The sequence below is a fragment of the Eutrema salsugineum genome, unplaced genomic scaffold (genome assembly GCF_000478725.1).
Source record: "Eutrema salsugineum unplaced genomic scaffold, Eutsalg1_0 scaffold_14, whole genome shotgun sequence".
Classification (NCBI taxonomy): domain Eukaryota; kingdom Viridiplantae; phylum Streptophyta; class Magnoliopsida; order Brassicales; family Brassicaceae; genus Eutrema; species Eutrema salsugineum.
In genome coordinates, this window is record NW_006256877.1 from 4,977,147 (window position 1) to 4,999,545 (window position 22,399).

The 22,399-nt window shown below is 30.1% G+C and overlaps 1 protein-coding gene and 1 pseudogene across 1 annotated transcript; both read left to right on the top strand.

Moving 5' to 3' along the window:
* Nucleotides 1–2,998: 2,998 nt before the first annotated feature.
* LOC18022673 (kanadaptin) lies at nucleotides 2,999–6,919 on the top strand. Its single transcript, XM_006405630.2, has 12 exons — nucleotides 2,999–3,414; nucleotides 3,542–3,627; nucleotides 3,714–3,793; nucleotides 3,884–3,939; nucleotides 4,029–4,077; nucleotides 4,277–4,423; nucleotides 4,539–4,634; nucleotides 4,814–4,927; nucleotides 5,036–5,166; nucleotides 5,272–5,513; nucleotides 5,611–6,375; nucleotides 6,456–6,919. The coding sequence occupies exons 1-12, from the start codon at nucleotides 3,047–3,049 to the stop codon at nucleotides 6,503–6,505; spliced, it is 2,184 nt and encodes a 727-aa protein (XP_006405693.1). The 5' UTR covers nucleotides 2,999–3,046; the 3' UTR covers nucleotides 6,506–6,919.
* A 232-nt stretch (nucleotides 6,920–7,151) lies between these two features.
* On the top strand, nucleotides 7,152–9,385 carry LOC18022674 (annotated as a pseudogene).
* The last annotated feature ends 13,014 nt before the right edge of the window (nucleotides 9,386–22,399 follow it).

A 22,399-nucleotide genomic window follows, 5' to 3' on the forward strand; every position in this document is an offset into this window, starting at 1 on the left:
TGGCGGGGAAAAGGAGATGATATCCGTGGAATGCATTGGTTCAATTGGAGACGTATGAGTTTACCAAAGAAGGAGGGAGGAATGGGTTTTAGGGATATATAAAATTTCAACCTGGCTTTGTTAGGTAAACAAGCTTGGAGAATATTACAAAACCCTCACTGTCTAATGGCTAAAATGATTAAGAGCAGATACTTTCACGATACAAACATACTCATTGCAGAGGAAAGTCGCAAAAGTTCTTATATCTGGAAATCTATACTCCAAGGAAGAGATCTCTTGAAGAAGGGAATGCGTTTCATCATTGGTGATGGTGCTGTTATTAGCTTTTGGTGTGATCCGTGGCTTCCACTAGATCCTCCTCGACCACCACAGCCAAAAGACCCGAACGTCACTCACTGTTTGGTAAAAGATATGTTCTTAGCTTCCACAGGATGGGATGAGGAAAAGATCAGAAACTTGGTAGTTGAAGAAGATGCAAATACAATCCTATCACTGAGAGTCAATTCACGAGCTGAAAAGGATTTATTGGGGTGGCACTACAATTACTCTGGAATCTACACAGTTAAAATCAGGTTATTGGTTAGCATCACATCAACATCAACAGCGCCCTATTTCTCCTCCTGGTGATGTCTACCTAAAGCAACAAATCTGGAAACTAAATACTGCTCCAAAAATAAGGCATTTTCTCTGGAGGGTAGTTTCAAATGCTATTCCGATTGGTGACAATCTAAAGGCACGACACATCACAAGACAATCACTTTGTCCAAGATGTCAACAAGCAGAGGAGTCAGCAAACCATCTATTTTTTTAATGTAATTATGCTCAACGAATATGGAGAGCCTCAGGATTCCCTAACAGAAACATATTTGGTGTGGGAGTCACACTTTTGAAGATAAAATGAAGATCATCATTAATCGGAGAGACCTGATGCCTCACAAAGTACATCAATTTGCCATATGATTCTTTGGAGAATATGGAAAAGCCGCAACACTCTTTTATTTCAACAAAAACAGATTCCATGGAAAACAACTATGAAGCTTGCTGAAGGTGATGCCAAGGAATGGTTAGACGTCCATTAGTTAATCGACAAATACAATAACCAAGTTCCAAGAAACACTACGACTAAGCATACCCGCTATCATTGTTGGAAAAAACCGCAACCAGGCTGGCTTAAATGCAATTATGATGGCTCCTATGTCAAAGATGCTCATTGTGCAAAAGCAGGATGGATAATAAGAGATGAAGAAGGAAAGTTTATAGGGGCAGGACAGGCAAAAAGCAACAAGGCACATTTTCCTTTGGAAAGTGAAGCGCAAGCTCTCATCATGGCAATTCAGAACTGTTGGTCTATGGGATATCGAAAAGTAATTTTTGAAGGAGATTGCAAGAATTTAGTCAATTTAGTCAATAAGACTACCCTCAATTTTGGCTTCCACAACTTGATCAAAGAAATATGGGAATGGAAGAGAAAACTGCAAAGCACAGAGTTCACATGGACACGAGAAAACAATCAAGCTGCAAATACATTAAGGAAATCTCTTATTCCAAATAGTTCGACATATATATCTCATTTCTATGTCCCTTCTAATTTAACAGATGTATTACACTCTGACTATTTAAGTTCTATATAAATAAGCATAGACGTTAAAAAAAAAAAGAAGCAACAAAGACAAAATAAGTCAATTATTAAATTAAATCAATTTTCTAAAAAAGTTTAGCAAAAATATAAGCTAGATGCTTAAAAAATGAGTTGATTACACTTCATATCACTTTTACACCATATCATTTTCTTATACTTTTACTATTTTTTTTTAATCTGAAAAGACAAAATAACGTTTTTGTTACTTAAGTAAACCAATAATTAATTTTTCCGAAATTGTAAAAAGGTAAAGCAAAAGAAAAATAAAAAGTCTCTCTTACCTTTGTTTTCCTCTCTCTTCTCAACATCAAAAGCATCATTTTTTTAACAGCCCATTTTTCTTTCTTCTTTTTTCTTCTTTCTCTCTTAAATTAATATATAATTTTTTAGAATTAAATTTAATTACAAAAATTTTGAATAGTTTTGAACTTTAAATTAAATGTAACCTATATTTAAAGAAATCTTTAGTTATCTAAATTAATATCTAATTTTCGAATTAAATATAAATATAAAATAAAATGCATTTTTAATTAAAATTATACCAAACTGGATTAATATTAAAACTGTTATTAGAATAAAATTTTAAAAATACTTTAGAACTGTTTGGATACAGACATTAAAAGTGTTTCTGTTTTAATGGTATAATTACAAAATTTACAATTAACATTACATCGATATAAACTTAACTAACTCATATTCTTATTTTACTAATGGGATATACAAATCTATGCTATTAAATCTTGATAACAAAATTCTTGATTTTAGAAAAAATAAATCAACAAAAAAGTTATATCTAAACACAAAAATAATTATATTACAAAATTTAATAAGAAAAAAAAAACAAAAAAATCTCGTTCGGGAACATAGGGTTAGAATCTAGTTGTTCATTAATTCTTGTTGTGATCCATTATCTGTGCTTTGTGGATGTTAGAATGAGTCACACTTATAATATTTTTCAATATTTTAGGGAAGTAATTAGAAGATGGAAATTAATATCTTAGTCTTCATGAAAAAGATCAATATATAAGGATTTTGTGAAGCTTTGGTTTATTTAAATCTTCAAAGAAAGCTTTGGTTTTAGATTAATTTTTCCAGGTTCGGTTCAGAGTCAGATTCAGTTATTCGAATATAGAAAATTAAATTTATTAAGATATGGTTTATTTTTTAATTGATTTTTTTTTTGTCGCTATTTTTTAATTGATTAAATCCGTTCGATTTAAATCGGATCGATTTATCCAAATTCACCACTAAATGATTAAAGTTAGAGCCCAAAGCGGGAAAGAGAAAACGGCCCATACTCGAGTCCAGACCCGGATCCGAACTCGAACCCAAACTCGACCCAAGATCACTTGCCGCCTCATTGAATCTCTTTGTTGGCCAAGTTCCTGAATTCTCTCATCTGCAACCATGACTGCATCGGCGATGGATCCTCCTCCGCCGCGAAACCCTACCCGTGTTTCAGATCCTGTTCCGGATGCTACATCGATTTTGGACAGCGATGAATCGTCCGCTCCAACGGAAGTCTCGTCGATGAACCCTCCGCCTCCCAGAAACCCTAACCTACCTGATCTCGAGTCAAAGGAAGTAGTAAAACCGGAGCTAATCGAAGAAGCTAAGGACGATTCCGTCGCTATAGACGCGAAAAATCCACCCCGTGCCCGAGCCGTGAAGCAGAATCCCGTCCCGTACACGATTCCAGAGTGGAGTGGACCTCCGTGCCACAAATTTCAGCTTGAAGTCCTCAAGGAAGGCGCCATTGTCGAAAAATTAGAAGTGTAAGCTCTTTTGAATCCGTCTTCTTATAAGATATAGCTATTTGATTGCCTTTTGTAGATTCTTTGGTTCTTGTGAATCTATTGTATATGAAAATCGTATGTTTTTTTTTTCTTCTTCTCTCTGCAGGTATGAGAAAGGAGCTTACTTGTTTGGACGTGACAGTATTTGCGACTTTTCCCTTGAGCATCCTTCGATTTCTCGGTTTCATGCAGGTTAATACCTTACTTCTTATATTAGAGTGTTAATGGTATCAGTTTGGATTACGTCGGTTTAATCCTGTTTTGTAATGATTTGCCAGTTATTCAGTACAAGAGAAGTGGAGCTGCATATCTATTCGATCTTGGAAGCACTCATGGAACGTTAATTAACAAGAATAAGGTGTTTTATTTTTGGCCTTAATGTGTTCAGCTTCTTGATCGAGGTTGATTAACAATGTGTTGTTCTAACAATGTGATGTGATTATTGCAGGTGGACAAAAGACTTTATGTTGATTTGCATGTTGGTGATGTTATTCGCTTTGGCGGGTTAGTCAATATTTCTGTTAAGCTCATGATGATTACCTTGCCACTGTTTGCTTTGAAATTCTAGAGCTTATTCTTTATTTCTTATGCAGTTCGACTCGGCTGTACATTTTCCAAGGACCCTCGGAGTTAATGCCACCTGTAAGATAAACATTTCACTTTACACAGTTTAGCTTCTTGGTCTTAAATACTTGGTATTTGTATTTCGTATTTTTTCGTACCAATGCTGCTATTAGAGAAAAATCACTAAAGGATATCTTTTACTTTTGTCATCTGTTGACTCTATAATCATCTAACGTTTAGTTTGATGTGCCCGCTAATTTACTTTTTTGGTTTTCAGGAGAAAGACTGGCAATTAATAAGAGAAGCAAAGCAGAGACTGGCGATGTCAGAACGAGAAGCTTCACTTCGGCGAGCAAGACAGCAAGCTTCAATGGCTGATGGTGTTTCGTGGGGCATGGGGGAAGATGCTATTGAAGAAGAAGAGGTAACCATGACTATTGTATTTGTTAGTGTTGCAGAGTTAAGTGTATCAGATTTCCAAGATTTGTGGAATTTATTTTTCTGATTTACGTTGTCTCTTCTATTGTTTGGACATGAAGGATGATGTTGAAGAAATCACTTGGCAAACTTATACGGGAGAGCTCACACCAAAGCAAGAAAAAACTAAAGAGAAAGTATTGAAACGGTTGGAGAAGGTAAGCTTCTTATTGACTAAGTCTCTATATTTGTCTTTTTCAATCTGCTTGTTTCATCCTTTAGGATCTAGACTGATTTAACTTTACTTCTTTCATAACTATAGTTATAGACATTAAATTCAATTCATAGACTCCTCCTACGTTGCTTCATCCTTGCACGCATTTTTGCTTATGTGTAGATTGGCCATATGAAGAAGGAAATAGCTGCTATTCGAGCTAAAGACATTTCTCAGGGTGGATTGACACAAGGACAACAAACGCAGATCGCCAGGAATGAGCAGAGAACAGCCGAGGTAACCTTTATGTTGATCTGAAGTGGTAACAGAATTCTTTGTTTGGCATCTAGTCTCTTTCAAGCATGGCTGGTACATATATCTGAGTAGAGTTTCCGTTTATGATAGCTTCTGGAAGAGCTTGAGAGCTTGGAGGAAACATTGAATGACAGCATCCGAGAAAGTTTGGGTGCGAAAACAGGGAGAAAACCCAATGGTAAGAAGAAAGGACCTGCGGAAGAGGAGGAAGACTTCTCAAGGTACTTAAAGTGTTCAAGCCCTATTTTGCATTTTTCATGTAAAAAGTATAGCTTGTGTCTGTTGTGTTCTGATTCTCATAGGGAATGTTATCTTTTTTCTTTCAGCGATGAAGATGACTTCTATGATCGGACCAAGAAGAAACCATCAACAAAGAAAGGCAGCGAAAGCCAAACTGTAGAAACTGTAGATTCTCTTCTAGAAAAGAGAGACAAGGTCTTGAAAGAAATAGAAGAAAAGAATAAACAGCTTTCAGCAGAGAAGAATAAGATGGAGACAGAGACTGTCGCAGAGAATGCATCGGGAGACGCCCTTGACGCATACATGACTGGGCTTTCTACTACACTTGGTAATACTACGGTTCCAATTTTTTCAAATTTACCAAACTCACTTCAAGGAAAACGTTGTTGATTGATCTAATGAGTTTTTCCTTTTATTGACGTCAGTGCAAGATAAAACTGCCCAGATCCAGCAAGAATTGTCTGCTCTTCAGTCAGAATTTGATAGGATATTGTACCTTCTAAAGATTGCTGACCCAACCGGACAAGAGGTTAAGAAAAGGGAGTTCAAATCACAGGAAGCAAATATGAAGAAATCTGAAATACCTCCTGTAGAAATGAAGAACAGTCCACCTTTGAAACCAGCTGGTCCTGATGAGCATAGGGAGAAGGAGGTGGGGAAAAATGAAGTGGACTCGGACAGTAAGCCTGAAGTTGAAAAGAAAGCAAGTGAAACAGCTGAAGAGAAAAAGACCACTGTGTTTGTTCCATCAAAACCCCAATGGCTTGGTTCCGCTGCAAATAAAGACACGGTCGAAGAGAAGAAACCTATTATTGTAGCTGCTGCGACTGACAGCACAGATGATGCCGATGAGTTTGTTGATTATAAAGATAGGAAGAAGATGATTGAAGGTGCAACAGGATTGATTATAAGAAAACGGAAGCAAGAAGTCAAGAGCAAAGAAGAAGATGATGAGTCAAAGGAAAAGCAAGCAGAAGCCATGGCACAAGACGCAGTTGCTCTCTTATTGAAACATTCTGTTGGACATCATAGAAATGAAGAAGAGGAAGAAATTAGTAAAAAGGAAGAAAGTAAGCAAGGAAGTGGGCATAGTAGAAAGAAGAAGAAGGCTAAGAAAGTCATTGGTCCTGATAAACCAGAATTTCTAGATGAAAGCACAGATTATGATTCATCATGGGTACCTCCTGAAGGTAAAGTAAAGAAACGTTTAGAATATAAACTATGCATTTTGAATCAAGATAAGTAATTATGTCTAACTTGAAATGTGCAGGACAATCTGGCGATGGACGAACGTCTCTGAATGACCGTTTGGGATATTGATCGGTGAGTGAGTCCCCAAAAGTAAACCATGTGATCGAGGGAAGGTCGAAGTGGCTTAAACATCTGGCAAGTTTGCACCATTCTTCTTGGCCAGTGTTTCGTATTGTGAATTCCTACCCTAAACCGCAAAGCTTCACCGAGTAAAATTTACAAGAAACAACGCAAGCTTCATTCAAATTCCGAGCCCTCTCTTCTCGACAAAGACACATTCAATTTCAGAGCACACAGATTCATGAATATGATATCACCTGTTAGTGCCATTCTAGTTCTCTTCTTACGCTTGCCTTTTGAAATGTGTTGACTAATTTCAAGTTAAATGTTGATATTAGGAGGCTTTTATAAGTTGACACTGCAAAATAGTTAAAAGAGAGTGAGAATTGAGTTAACACCTATATGAGCTACTTTCTTTTACAATTTTAGAGTATTTTTCATCTTTTTTTCGTCGGCATTGCAATTTAGAGTTAATTTTCGGCAATTATATGATATACTTCTGAATGTCTCATAAACCTATTTTATATTAGGTTGGGTCCCTGAAAAGCAATGCTTACGTCTCTTTAAAAGTCAAAACCCAAAAGCAAATAAGCCTTCATCATTTTTTCCATTCACAGAGCTATATGCAAACACATTTGCAATCTTTAAACTTCTCCCATGGCTTCTTCACGAACTTGGAGATACCGCGTCTTCCCAAGCTTCCACGGACCAGACATCCGTAAGACTTTTCTTACTCATTTACGCAAGCAGTTTAACTCGAACGGGATTACGATGTTCGATGATCAAGGAATCGAGAGAAGCAAATTCATAGCATCGGAACTCATACGAGCGATTATAGAATCGAGGATCTCAATCGTAATTCTCTCAAAGAACTATGGTTCTTCGAGCTGGTGCTTGAATGAATTGGTGGAGATATTGGAATGCAAGAACATAGTGATGCCAATCTTCTTCCAAGTTGTCCATCCGATGTACGGAAACAGACTGGAGATTTTGGAATCGCTTTCAAAAGAAGTTGTGCAGGTAAAACGAAGGAAGAGGAGCAGAGATGGAGCCAAGCTTTAACCGATGTGGCAAACATAGCTGGATTACACTTGCTAAACTGGTTCGTTTGTTTTCAGTAATTTAATTTGGGGATTCTGCATCAATTTTGTCTCACAATCTGATTCTCTTTGTTAGGGAAAATGAAGCAGATATGATTGAGAAGATAGCCAAAGATATTTCAGATAAACTAAATGCTACACCCTCTAGGGATTTTGATGGAATGGTGGGACTTGAAGTTCACATTAGGGAGTTGAGTTCTTTGCTAAACCTAGACTGTGATCAAGTGATGATGGTAGGTATATGTGGCCCTGCAGGAATTGGTAAGACTACCATTGCCAGAGCTTTAGAACGCCGACTCTCTAGCAATTTTCAGCGTAGTTGTTTTATGGAGAACATTAGGGGAAGTCTAAATCTTGGGTTTGACGAGTATGGTCTGAAGTTGCATTTACAAGAAAGACTCCTTTCAAAGATTCTGAACCAAAAGAGTATGGGGGTATATCATTTAGGCGCGATAAAGGATTGGTTATACGACCAAAAAGTTCCTCATTCTCGATGATGTGAATGATCTCGAACAATTGTATGCTTTGGCTAATGAGACTACGTGGTTTGGTTCTGAAAGTAGGATTATCGTGACAACAGAAGATAAAGAGCTTTTGGAGCAACATGGTATCAACAATATCTACCATGTTGATTTTCCATCTAGAGACAAAGCTCTTACGATCTTTTGTAGATATGCATTTAGACAAAACTCCCCACCTGATGGGCTTATAGAGCTTGCAGAAAGTGTAACAGAGCTTTGTGGTAATCTTCCTCTGGGTCTCCGCATCATAGGTTCATCTTTACGTGGGAAGAATAAGGAGGAGTGGGAAACTGTAAGAGCAAACTCTGTTTAGAGTCGGGTATGAGTGAGAAACTAGTCTTAGAGTGAGAAACTAGATTCTCCACAGTGAGAAACGTGAGTGAGAAACTAGTCTTGATCGAAACATCGAGGGCGTACTTAGAGTTGGGTATGATAGCTCACATGAGAAAGAACAAACTCTGTTTCTCCACATTGCAGTCTTCTTCAACTATAAAGACCCTCATCTTGTGATGGCCATGCTCGCTGACAGTAACTTGGATGTCCTTGAAAGATGTCCTTGAAAGTGATACAGTAAGCCCTACATGATCTAAGCCAAATCATATGGTGAAGCTTAAAAGATCTTACATATTATTGTGCTAAACAATTTCTTACATTCGGAATGTTTTTCAGGGTTCTAGAATCGTGTCAGGGATATCATTTGATATATCCAGAATCGGCGAACTGTCTTTAAGCGAGAGAGCTTTTAAGAGAATGCGTCATCTCCAATTCCTCAGTGTTTTTAAGTTAGGATATGATGGAAAAGACAGAGTGCACTTACCGGAGAACATGGAGTTTCCACCTCGTCTAAGGTTACTACAGTGGAAAGGATATCCAAGGAGAAGTCTTTGTCCTACATTTCATCTGGAATATCTTGTCGAACTTGATATGGAGCGTAGCCTGCTCGAGAAGTTATGGGAAGGAACTCAGGTTAGTTATCATAACTATCTACGATATTTGATATAAAACAAGAAGGGTAATAGAATTCTTGTTGAGAACCCTACTTTAGTTATTTCGTACATATTTTCTCTGTTCTGATGTTCATCCTCTACCCTCTGGTTTACATTCAGCCGCTTACGAATCTGAAGAAGATGTCTTTGTTATGTTCATGGTATTTGAAGGAGTTTCCGGATCTTTCAAATGCTACAAAACTTGAAAGATTGAATCTGAGTGCTTGCGAGAATTTGGTAGAGCTTCCGTCCTCTTTTGGTAATCTGCATAAACTAAAAAAAAGATGATGATATAAAAAGATAGATTTAAAAATTTGTGGTAATGAAGAGTGTCGGATTAGAATTATGTTTTATAATTATAGTCATAAATATACTTAAAAATAAATCTAAAAAATGAATTATATCTAAATACACAAATAAATTGTTGTTACTTATTAGAAAAATTATATCTATAAAATAAAATAAAATAAAACTATAATATATAAATTCATTAATAAAAAAGAAATTCCTGTGTAGATGCACGAGATAAAATCTAATTTAAATTAAAATACAAACAATCTATATACGTATAAGTGTTAAAATAGGTTACATGTCCATTTAATTGTCTCATATTATCTTAATATCTTACATGTTTTGACAAACTAACCCGCATAGGACTATCATAAAACATCTAAATTTTTGGATTAAATATAAATATAAAATAAAATATACTTTTTAATAAATATTACACTAAACAGGGTTAATGCTAAATTTATTTCCAAAGATATGTTTTAAAAAAAATAGAATGTTTGGAAACAAAAAGTAAAAGTGATTTTTTCAATAGTAGAGATACTACAAATGAAGAAAAAACACAGAACCCTAAGAAAAAAATCAGAGAGTTTTTATCACGAAGAATCAAAAATATAAATTCAAAAAACAATTTATCAATATTTATTTACTTTTTTATATAAACAAAAAATCTCAAATATTTGTTGAGATATTTTTATCCTAAATTCTTAATTATATTTATTTTATAAATTTATTTTTGTAAAAAAAAATTGAGATAATGTTAAAACTGTTTCCAAACAGAATTAAAAAAAAAATCTTTAGGAGTGTTTAAAAAAAAGTGCTTCGATTTAATAAAATAGATAAATCTTATACTAATAAAAGTTAAAGTTAAATTCCTCTCAGGGTGTCCACATAAGATTTTATAAGATAATTTTATTAGTCCACATCAACCTTTAAAATCTAAAAATTTAAAAATTCTAACATTATTGATAAATAAGAAATTTAAGAAAGTTTACAATTTTAATATTATTGCTAAATAAAGAAATTATGTGTAAATTTTTTATTGGTCCATTTCAACATTAAAAATTAAAAAAATATTAAATCTAAAGAAATTATATAAAAAATTTATAATAATAATAAAAACTAAAATAATGATATTAAAATAGGAAATTTTAAATTTAAATTAGATGTATACACACATATTTAGAGACTCTAATATTAGCATTTAATTTTTGTCACATAAATATAATAATTTTAAGTTTATTTTTCTGTGTGTGCAACTATTTCAAATATAAAAAAAAAAACAAAAAAATAGAGTTAGGTTTCACTAAAGAATGAGTCATTATAAAGTAAAAGAACCAACTTGAATAAAACTATATGTTTAACTATTAGCTAAATTTAAAAAAAATATAATGAAATGAGATATAAACAAAGCCACTACAAGCTGCTTTAATATTGAAAAAGAAAACGTAAAATCTCTAAAGCTTGGCCACCAAATTTGAGAAAAATGATAAATTCCAAGCAATTCGAGAAACATGTCAAGTGATTGATACTTGACACTAATGGGGTTTTGTCATAAAGAGGAAGGAGATTGATGTATCTGAAGAAGATTTTTGAAATAACATAGCATCTGATGGAGTTTTAACAACCTAACCCGAACCACAAATATAACAATTAGCTGACCAAGCAGCATCTAAATATATTCGGTAAGCCTCAAAACAAGGAGGATAGACCAACATCACTTGCCGCAACGGGCCTCATGTGGGATCTTCCAGCTTTGATTTCTAAGTCTATTACTAATAAAATTTAAAAATATGCTTCTAAGAATGTCCACATATGATTTAAAATTTTAATTTTATTGATCTACATCAATATTTAAAATTAAGAAAATTTTTAAATTTTAAAATTAAATTGTTAACAAAAAATACATTTATAAAAAAAATAAAATTTGAAGCTATATGCCTCTAAGGACAACCACAAAATATTAAAAGATCAATTTTATTAGTCCACATCAATAACTAAAATTTAAAAAGTTTCAAAATTATAAAATTACATTGTTAATACAAAACAATATAGGAAAATTGTTAACTTAAAATTATTCTATTATTAATAACTGTTAGAGCTAAAGCTAAATTATTTTCAAGGCATCCACATCAGCATTTAAAAATTCAATTGTGTTCATATATATCAAAATTGTAATTTAAAAAAATTCATAATTCTAATATTATGGTTAAGAAAATAAAATTAAAAATAAAGAAATTTCTATTAGCAACAAAAAAAACCAACATGATATTAAAATCTTCATTATCACTGTGTAAGTTACAAATATAATTTATTATCTATAAAAAATATATGCTACTTATACAAGTTTAATTTAATTGATTTTAAGGCTTTTCACATAAAATTTTAAATAACTAATAATTATGATTTATATTCATCTAATTGTTTTTTTCAAATATGAAAAACATATTTCCACATAATCTCATGTATTATATTATGTGAAAATGATCAAAAAATTTACATTTTGTATATTCGACTTGGAAATGCAATATATTAGTTTTAGTTATTCAATTTGTTATTTTATTTTTCTAAATTTGTATGTATTAAATTGTATCGATTTTTCCTACTTAATTATATTTAGAAAAAATGAGAATGAATATGATGAAACTGAATATAATCATACCAGAATCATTAAAATAAATAAATTTGATATATTCATTGAAAAACAGATATAACAAGAATAAAAATGAACATGATGAAAAAAATTTCATTCTTATTAGAAAAGATGACGTATAATCATTGAAAAATTATTTAAAAGTTTACAAAACCAATTGACAAAAACATATTTAATTCACAAATTTAGTATAATTTTATTCATTTTATATTCAACTATTGTTTTAGTTTCAAATTTAAAGTTGTTATTAATCTCAAAGCAAACATTTTATTTATTAGTTTGTTTTTAAATTAATATATCAAAATAAAAAAATTTATTGGTTACACAAGAGAAGCAAAAAGATTAAATTTTATAATTTTATTGTTTTTATTGTTTTTAAAAGACATATATATAATTAGAATAAAAGTGAAAATGATGAAAACAAAATTATCTTCTTGAATTAAAGAAGTGAATGTATGATATTTTATCATCATGTCAATACTATGTTTAAAAACCTAGCATTTAATTCATTTGTAAAAAAAATTTAGTTGGGTTGGGTATATTAACTTATAAGTGTTTGAACAAATAATATGTTTTTAAAATATGACATACTGTATATAGATTAAAATAAAAAACCGTTAAAACCTTACAATTTACATTAAAATTATTAGATTAACACCATAATATTTTTAATATATTATTAAAACACTAATATATAAATTTATATCTTAATGAATATAATTGATTGTATATAATTTTTATCTATAAAATACTCACGCATAGCGTGAACGCAAAAACAATAATAATAAAATTTACAGAATATATTATTACTTATAATTTGTGACGTAGCAAAGTTAGGAGTCCGTCATGGCATGTGGGGAGCCGTCAAAAAGCTAAACTCCGGCTTAAGGGCTTACCAAACCGCTAGAAAACAAGGGGCGACTCTGTCACGGAGTGCTTACATCGCGAGAATCACTGCAAAACTGAACGTGGATTTGGTGGAAACATCAAGGGTAGAGGAAGAAGAGAAAGGACGAGCCATGGAGAATGCAAGGAGACAAAAGAAGCTATTCAGTGTAGATTGGAAATGGATCTTTGTAGGAGGAGTTGCTTTGGCTTGTGGACTTCATTTGGCAAGGCTTTAATGGTTGGAGCTGGACAAAGACTTGCTCGTAGGTGAAAAATGTTTGTCGTTATCTCTTCTTGAGAGATTCATATACTTATGTGTTTCCCTGGAGGATTCTTTAGCCCAGCACAGAAAGTCAATTCATTTATATATGCATTGTGAGTGGTTGTGTTTTCTTCTTGTAACTGCGTTGAGATGAGCATATTTAGTGTTGAAAGCAACGTGAAGAGAGTAATCTTGAGCCACGGCTGAAATCTGGTCGAGTATTTCTTGTAATATAGCCTAAGAATAAAGAGCTTATTTAGACGTTTTTTGCATCTTCAACTAGAGTGTTCACTATGAGAGAATCCGTGCAACGCACGGATCTTGATTTACTTATGTTTTTAATTTTTTAGTTCAATTATCAATTTTTTTTATTTCTTTAATATTTTTTATGACTCTAATAATCTTTTCTATCTATTATTTTTTTTACATTTTTCATTAAAATCTCAATCTACCAATCATTTGAAATCTCAATCTAGCAATCTCAAAACTTGTTCTTCGGTTGTTTGAAATTCTAACCTATTTTTTTATTTTTTATTTCATAACTTGTTTTTTCGATCATTTTTACTTTCTGCAATTTACCATATTCATGTTTTATTTTTACATATTTCATTGATTCTATTTCTTTGTTATCATATTCATTTTCTTTTTTATTTTATCATTTTTTCTCTTTATTTTTGATAATTTGTTATCTTTTTGATTGTTTAATGAATGTTTAATTCTAAAAACTTGTTCTTCAGTTGTTTAAATTTTTTTTAATCTATTATTCTCATTTTTAGTTTTATTACTTATCTTTTTTTCTTTATTTTTTATGAATAAATTATCTTTATTAATTAAAAATATGAATAAATCACATAGAAAAACAAAACTAAAATCTAAATTTTTTTTTTATACATTGTGATGTTTAATTCAAATTTAACTTTAGTTTATATTATTCTGATGATATAATATTCAGAATAAAAATTAAATTAATTTTTTATATGCATTAATAGTAGATATAATTTTCTAGGACAAGTGTCGCTCTTTCCAGTGCTGATGTGTCACTCAATTGGAGAGAGTTGACCAACTTTTATATATAAGATTCATATAATTGTATTAGTAGAGAAATGGTAACTATTGAACCAAATAAACTCAAAGTAGTTTACATTCCTTTCTTCTATGATGTCAAATTTGCTTCGTCTCAACAATTAATTTTTTATTTTCTTTCTATTTAACTTTTTTTCTAAACTAAAATATTATACTATATATAGTGTGCTATCATACTATATATATTAGGTGATTAGCCGCGCACATGATGCAGAATAAATATTAATTATAATTTTTTTCTTCGAATATGTAAATATAATATATATAAATACAACTAAAAATGTTAACTGATATTTACAATTACAAATTTATGTGCTGATTATACAATTACAAATAATGGTTATAATTACATTTATTTTCTAATATACTTGCATAAATACTAGATAATTGTTGGTTTTATAATTAATTTTAATAGTATTTTTTATATGGATGAAATTGCAAATTTGAATATATTTAATTAGATTAATACGTTTTATATAACCGGTTCAATATCAGACTAAGATATTTTGCTTTTAATATATAAAAAATATATATATATATAGATTAAAAAATTTAGATTTTTTTTATTAAATGGATAATGTGATTTTTAATAACAAAATTAAGATCAAAGAAATATGATATAAAGAAACATAATGTTTAGCAACCTAAGTAATACTATGTATTAAATTTTTATAAATATGTTTATAAGAAATAGAAAGAGAAAGAATATCTTTACAAATTAATATTATGTATTAAATATATAATTGATATAAATTAATCTCTAACCAAATTAATAGCATATGATGTAATTACTTTAGTAAAACAAGCATTTTTATGTGTTTTGAGAAAATCTTTTATGATAACACATCAGCATGTCACTCTTGTAAATCACACATAAAATGAAAGTTATTTTAAAATTGTCCTTCTCAAATAATAATATAAGATATTATACTATAAAAACTATATATACCAGATGTAATATGCTAAAATATTATACTATATATATTATGTTATACAATTCCTCATCATTTATAATTAAAATTTCGATTACAGAAACAAAAAGCACAGGCAAGAGGAAGCTAAAATAGGATCTTAGAAGAAGAGAATGTCACAGACTCTGATTTTATTCATATCCGGTGTCCTTCTAATTCTTGGCATTATTGTATTAGGATGCTTATTTTGTCTCGGTCAAGAGAGGCCGGATCCTGCTAAATGATCATAAAGGTATTTACGTTTTTTATTTATGCAACTAAGATTGTGTTTTTCTCTTCTAGTTGTGTTTTTCCAAATTATGCTGTTCTATCTTTCTGAAACAAATTAGTATTTTTTGATATTTTCATTAATAAATTGGTTTATTTATGTGAAAGAGTTTGTGTTCATTCATTATATGGATGGAACAAGAATTCTTCTTATATATGTGTTTCTTTCCCTAGAGGATTCTTATTATTCTTTATCTTTTCATGGGTTATATTTATCTTCTTGTACGTGTGTTGAGAAGAGAGTAGATATTGTTGCACGCGAAGTAAAGAAAGTAGTTTTGAGCCAAATGCTGTAATTTGGTCAAAAATATGAAACTTATTGGACTTGCCAGTAGCCAAGAGTTGTTGTGGTCTAGTGACAAATTGTAGCCGAATTAAAAAAGCTTTGGTCAAGTCATTAACCTTGGAGGGCTAGATTTGCGATCCAATCCGTCCTTCAGATTAGTCGGGTTCCTGAATATCGGGTCTCAAATCACCCAGGTTAATCACGAAAACAGAAGCAACTTCTTGGACGTTTTGTTTTATCTTTATATCTCATTTGCGTGGACAGTTATATAGCAATTAGCTTTCAGTTTTATTTCCATAGAGCTAGAATCCATCTAGATAATATATTGGAACAAGATAATTAAAGGAAAAGACATTTGACAAACCTGAGAAAAGTTTATGCTTATGACCTTTCCATACGAAAGACAAACCTAACACAACCAGTTACACTTATTGGGGGCTCTTAAGAAGCAAACCTATCTCATGCATCTTGGAGATAGAGATGTAAACAATCTAAGTTTTATAAATTAATGAAATGTAAAAAATCTAATTTTCATAATTAATGAAAGGAGAATAATACATTCATAAATAAATTTAACTAGATTTTTTGTTTTTTTTTATATTCATTCCATTTTACTTTTTTTTGCTTTCATAATCTCTCTTTTTTTATTTGATTTTTTTCTTTGCTTAGAATTTATATCTTTTTTAGATAATACACTTTTTTAACACATAAATGTTTTATTACTTAATAATACTTTAGTATATATATATGCTTTCTTGTTGATATAATTATATCTTTCTGTTTTTATTTTTAATTTTTAGATAATTTTATTGGTCCACATCAACATTAAAAATTAAATTTTTTTTACAAATTCTAATATTATTGATGAATAAGGAAATTCCATATAAAGTTTTCATTGGCCCACCTTAACATTGAAATTAAAAAATTTCTAAATTCTATTATTATTTTTAAAAATATTAAAGATAAAGAAATTATGTATAAAATTCATATTAATAATAAAAAACTAAAATAAATATTATCAAAGTAAGAAAATTTAAATTTAAATGAGATGTTTCAATTATATAAATAACTAAAAACAAATAAAATAGTAAAATTTATTTACATATGTATACACACATATTTAGAGACTTCTATATTAGCATTCAAATTTTTGTCACAAAACTAAAATAAAATTTTAAGTTATTTTTATGTGTGTGCAACTATTTCAATTCAAAAAAGCAAAAGGATAGAGTTAGCTTTCACTAAAGAAGGAATATGTAAAATGTAAAAGAACCAACTTGGCTAAATTATTTGTTTAACCATTAGCTAAACAAAAAATATGATGAAAGGAGATATAGACAAAACCACAACAAACTGTTTTAATGTCGAAAAAGAGATCATAAATCTCCAAAGCTTGGTCATCTGATTTAAAAAGAATGATAAATTTCAAGCAATCCGAAAAACATGTCAAGTGATTAATACCCGACATTTTTGATAAACAAAGCACTAAGAATAGAGAAAAAGGCTATGTTATTAAGGCAAAAGAGACCAAGATATCCAAGGAAGATTGTTGGAATAACATGACATCTGACGAGGGTTTAACAACCCAACCTGAATCACAAAAGTAACAATTAGCTGACCAAGCAGCATCCGAGTACATTCGGTAAGCCTCAAAACAAGGAGGAGAGACCGCAACCACTTACCACAAAGGGCTTGTGCTAGATTTTCCAGTTTTGATTTCTAATACATACGGGCTTGAAGATTATATAGAAGTTGAAATTACTTAATTGAAGTTACATAAGATCGTGAGTGCGTTTAATATATGTCACTGGGCAAAATTACTGTTTCTATATCTTTGAGGTAAACGAAAAACATATTTCTTTTGTCGGTTTTTGTTATTACTATTTTTTTTTTAAAGTTCATTCCATAATCATATTTTGTCTTGGTTTTAAAACTAAAATTTCTTAGATACGAGAGTAATATTTGTACTTATTAGTTTACTTTTTTATTTGTAAATTCAACAGAAAATTTTGTGTTGATTAAAGTAGCTAAGAAAGGAGAACATAATATAACTATCTTGATTTTTTTGTATTCTATAGAAAAAAATATAATGAGAATCAAATTAAATTAAATGAAAAAACTTATTCACTTTGGTTAAAAAAATGAGGTTTATATAATCATTAAATTTATTTAAAAATTACCATATATAATATAATACAAGACAAAAGTTTTCATGAATCTGAAAGCAAGAATTGTTGTTGGGTCGGTTTTCACTCCATTAAGTTTAACAATTGAAAATGACCAAGAATGAAAATTGGGCCCGAGGTGGGGGGGCCAAGTTCATCGTTACCAAACCGAGCCCAATGGATGTCTTGAGCAAGAGGGACCAACCCCGGTATGAAGATTAAACCAAGCCGAACCATGGATTCAGTTTGGTATGTCGTACCAGAGATGATGCTGGGCTGAGCCGAACAAGAATGGGTCGACACAAGCCCAGAAACCGAGCCCATGGGAGAGATGGACCAATCTGGGGATCCAGAAGCGTCAACAACGCCGAGCCACGGTTGTCAGAAGGCCCATCAAACAAATCGAAGCATTTAGCCCTAGACGAGGGTTTGAGGTGGCGGAAAAGAATAATGAAAATTTTTTGAGAGTCTTTCCCGAGATTTTCGGCTATGTGGTTTATAAAACTTGTATAAATAGCGAGTTAGGAAAATTCATTAAGACATCTTTTTCAACCCTAAGCACTTAAGCATAATTAACAAGTTATAGCTTTTCCCAAATAGAAATAAAAACCTCTTTTGATCTTTTTGTTCTTGCGATAAACCATAGAGATTTCAGTTTCCTTTTTGATTTTCTTGATAAGTTTTGATTATGCAGGTTTCGACTCACACAATTGTGATTATTAGTTTGTCTTTCAATGTACTATATTAAATCAAAAATTTGTATTGGTTAAATCAGTTAAGAAAATAAAATAATTTGTTGTTGCCACATGTTCATAAAATTTTTCCACGTGATCGCATGAAAAAGATAATGCGAGAAAGATACAAAAAAATTACATTTAATATTCAGCTTATGATTGTCATAGATTAATGTAATATCTTTTGTTTTGAGTTGTTTTATGTGATTCATTTACTGAATTTTTTATGTAAGTTGTATTGATTTTGACTGCTTATTTGTGTTTTGATGAAATATTAAAAGAATAAAAAATAACAGAAAGAGTTTATCCATAGATTAAAGAAAACGATTTCAAAGAAGGTAAAAAAAAAACAAATTGTAAAAACCAGTTTTCTCTGATATAAAATAATGTTTGCTATTTCAATATTCTTTGTAAATCCCTGAGTATGAGAACTGAATCATCATCACTTAATTAGGTTTATGATCTCATCAAAGAACCATTGAAAATTTACCACAACCAATATATGTCACTGGAAAAAAAATTCCGGCTTCTATATCTTCCAGGTAAACGAAAATCATATTTACTTTGTCGGTTTCTATTATTAGTAATTTTTTTTCAAAGTTCATTGCTTAATCATTAGATACAAAATATTTGTGCGTATAAGTTTGCTTTTTCATATGTAATTTAAACTCAAAATTATATCGATTAAAGTAGCTAAAGAAGAAGAATAGATTGCAATTTCAGTATCTTGCTCTTTATTTAAATTCCATAGAAAACATATATAATAAGAATGAAATTAAATAAAATAAAAAATTTATTCACTTTGGTTGGAAGAAATGAGGTATAATCATTCAAAATTATTTAAAAGTTACCATAAATAATATGATACAAGACAAAAGTTGTCATGAATCTAAAAGCAAGAATTATAATTACTCTGAGAGAATCCGCACATATGCGCGGATCTTGTTTTAATTTATATTTAAATAGTATATTTTTAAATCTGTATTACATTTTATGTTTATTATCAATATTTTTGCGTTTAAAATATTTATATTTTCTTCGATTTCTTTTTGATGATACATTATTTGTATTTTTTTACACCGGTTGTGCCAAATAGTCTAATTTTTCTCCCAAAATAATAAAAGACTAAAAATCTATTATTTTAACTTTTGTATGAAAACGTAATAATTCACTTAAAAATATACGTTGAATATCAGAGAGGAATATTTATTTGTTCTTCGATCTTCATACAAATTCTTTTATTTTTGTAAATCTTACTAATTAAATACTTGTTAACTTTTTCAATTTACCATTTTGATTTTTTTTGTTCTATATATTTTATTGATTCGATTTTTTTTATTTAAAATAAAACCATGTATGACATTTGTATGTTCACACTTTTCTTTATACTATTATTTTTTAATAATTTTTATCTCTTTAATCGTTTATTAAATATTTTTGTGTTTAATAATTTATTAGTTGAAGTTTTATATAAGAGTATTTGAAACTTCTTAATTTATTCAGTCTCAATTTTTTTTTGCATTAAAATTTAGTATATGTTTAGTTTGAAAATAAAATTTAAATCACTTTAGAGAAGAAAATAGAATAGTGCATTTATAAAATCTTGTATTATATAATATTTATATTTTTTTCTATATTTAAATTAAAATTGAATTGCATCTAATGTATATATAAATATTTTAATATTTATTTATGTTTTTAATGTGTTTTGCTTTAAATTTAATTAATTATGTATTTTGTCAATTTTTGAATGTGTCACATGTCACTTTCTCCATTGCTGATGTGCCACTCAGCTGGAGAGAATAGATTGTCTTTTATATATAAGATTATTATTTTTCAATGTAGTATATTAAATCAGAAATTTTTATTGATTAAATTAGTTAAGAAAGTAAAATAATTTTTATTTTTATTATTTTTGTTATTTTATAAAAACGTATTGAAGATAAAATTAAGATACTTAAAAACAATGAATTTTTTATTTGAAGAACTGAATTATGATTTTTAATATTTGTATCATTATTATGATTATTAAATAGCATTTGATTAATTTGTTATACTTTTAGTTAGTTTTAATATACTAAATTATAAATATTATATGAAATAATAAGTTTTCCAAACTGAATATATATATATATATATATATATTTAAAATAAGATTATGAAACCTCAAAAATTAACTATAATTTTAAGATTAAAACTGCAATTTTCTTTAGACACATTATTTTTTTTTAATATACATAAAGTAATGTCTTATTATCAACATTAAAAATTAAGAAATTTTACAAATTATAATATTATTGATAATAAAACAAATATAAAAGAATAAAAAAATTATGTATCAAATTTTGTGTATATGTGTGCAACCATTTCAATTAAAAAAACAAAAGAATTAAATTATTTTTCAGTAAAGAATTGAGTCATTACAACGTAAAAGAGTCAACTTGGCTAAACTATCTATTCCCTCCGTTTTTTATTAATTGTCGTTTTAGAGAATTTTGTTTGTTTTAAATTAGTTGTCATTTTCAGTTTTCAATGCAACATTTATTAGGATTTTATTTTTTAGGATTATTTTTATTATGTAATTTGTTTTATTATTGGTTGAATTGTGTTTAAAGAGATAATTAATGATGTTTTTATATTGAAAAATTATACAATTAATATTTTCTTAATCTGTGTGCATAACCTTAAAACGACAACTAAATAAATCCGGAGGGAGTATTAAACTATTAGCTAAAAAAAGAATATGATGAATGGAGAAATGAGAACCAAATTTTTGTCGGAGCTACTTGGGTTAGAGTTGTTATGGAGCCGTAAGCAGACACATGTATAGACAACTATCGGTGCGACTCACTGCAACCTAAGAACGTTCGGATCATGTAAAACTCTATTGATTGAAGGAGAGATCAAAATCTCTTAAAAACTAAATAAAGAATTGGATAATACAATCCTATGATGCGAGTTAAACAATTTAATACTTAATGATCATCACTTCATCAGGAAGCATCAAAATTGTTACTCGTCTTCTTAATTATAAACTCCATTCATGGTGGTGGACGAAGTGCACATTAGCGCTAGTTGTGGATCGCCTTTCTCTCTCTTAGGGTTTAGTTAAGGTTGCTTTTCATGTACGAAACACTATTTTTTTCTGCTTTGGATTTCTGCGCTTGTCTATTTTCTCTCTCCGTAAGCTATTTTATGATCTCACCGATCTCACGTGAAGTCTTTACATATAGGGATTATCATTAGAAAATCTCACATGTATAAGATTAGTTTACTTGTCGAATTGAAAAAAGAAACCCTAGTTTTGTAATATGTAGAAGACATTGAAACACCGAAAAACAATCAGCAAAAATGTAACGTCCGTGTTCCGCGAACTTATAATGAGCCAATTTGTTTTAGGGAAAGAAGTGAATTGGGCCAGATCAAGGAAATGATGGTGAACAATGCATGTTAAAGGAGTGATCATATAAGCTTAGTCAGGGCCGAGAAACGAGCCAAGTGACTTAGTGGGATAAAAAAGAGGAAATTGTCGAGCTAAACCAGCTGTAAGAGATGAAGTAGCTGAGCTACTAGCTGAACTAGCTGGATAAGCGGATCGAGTACTGATCCAGCTGGATGGACTAACAGCTAGTTGATGAGGTAGGTGGGACTGTGGTGGCTTTAATTAGGTCATGGGCGGTTGGAGGATGCGACCAAAAG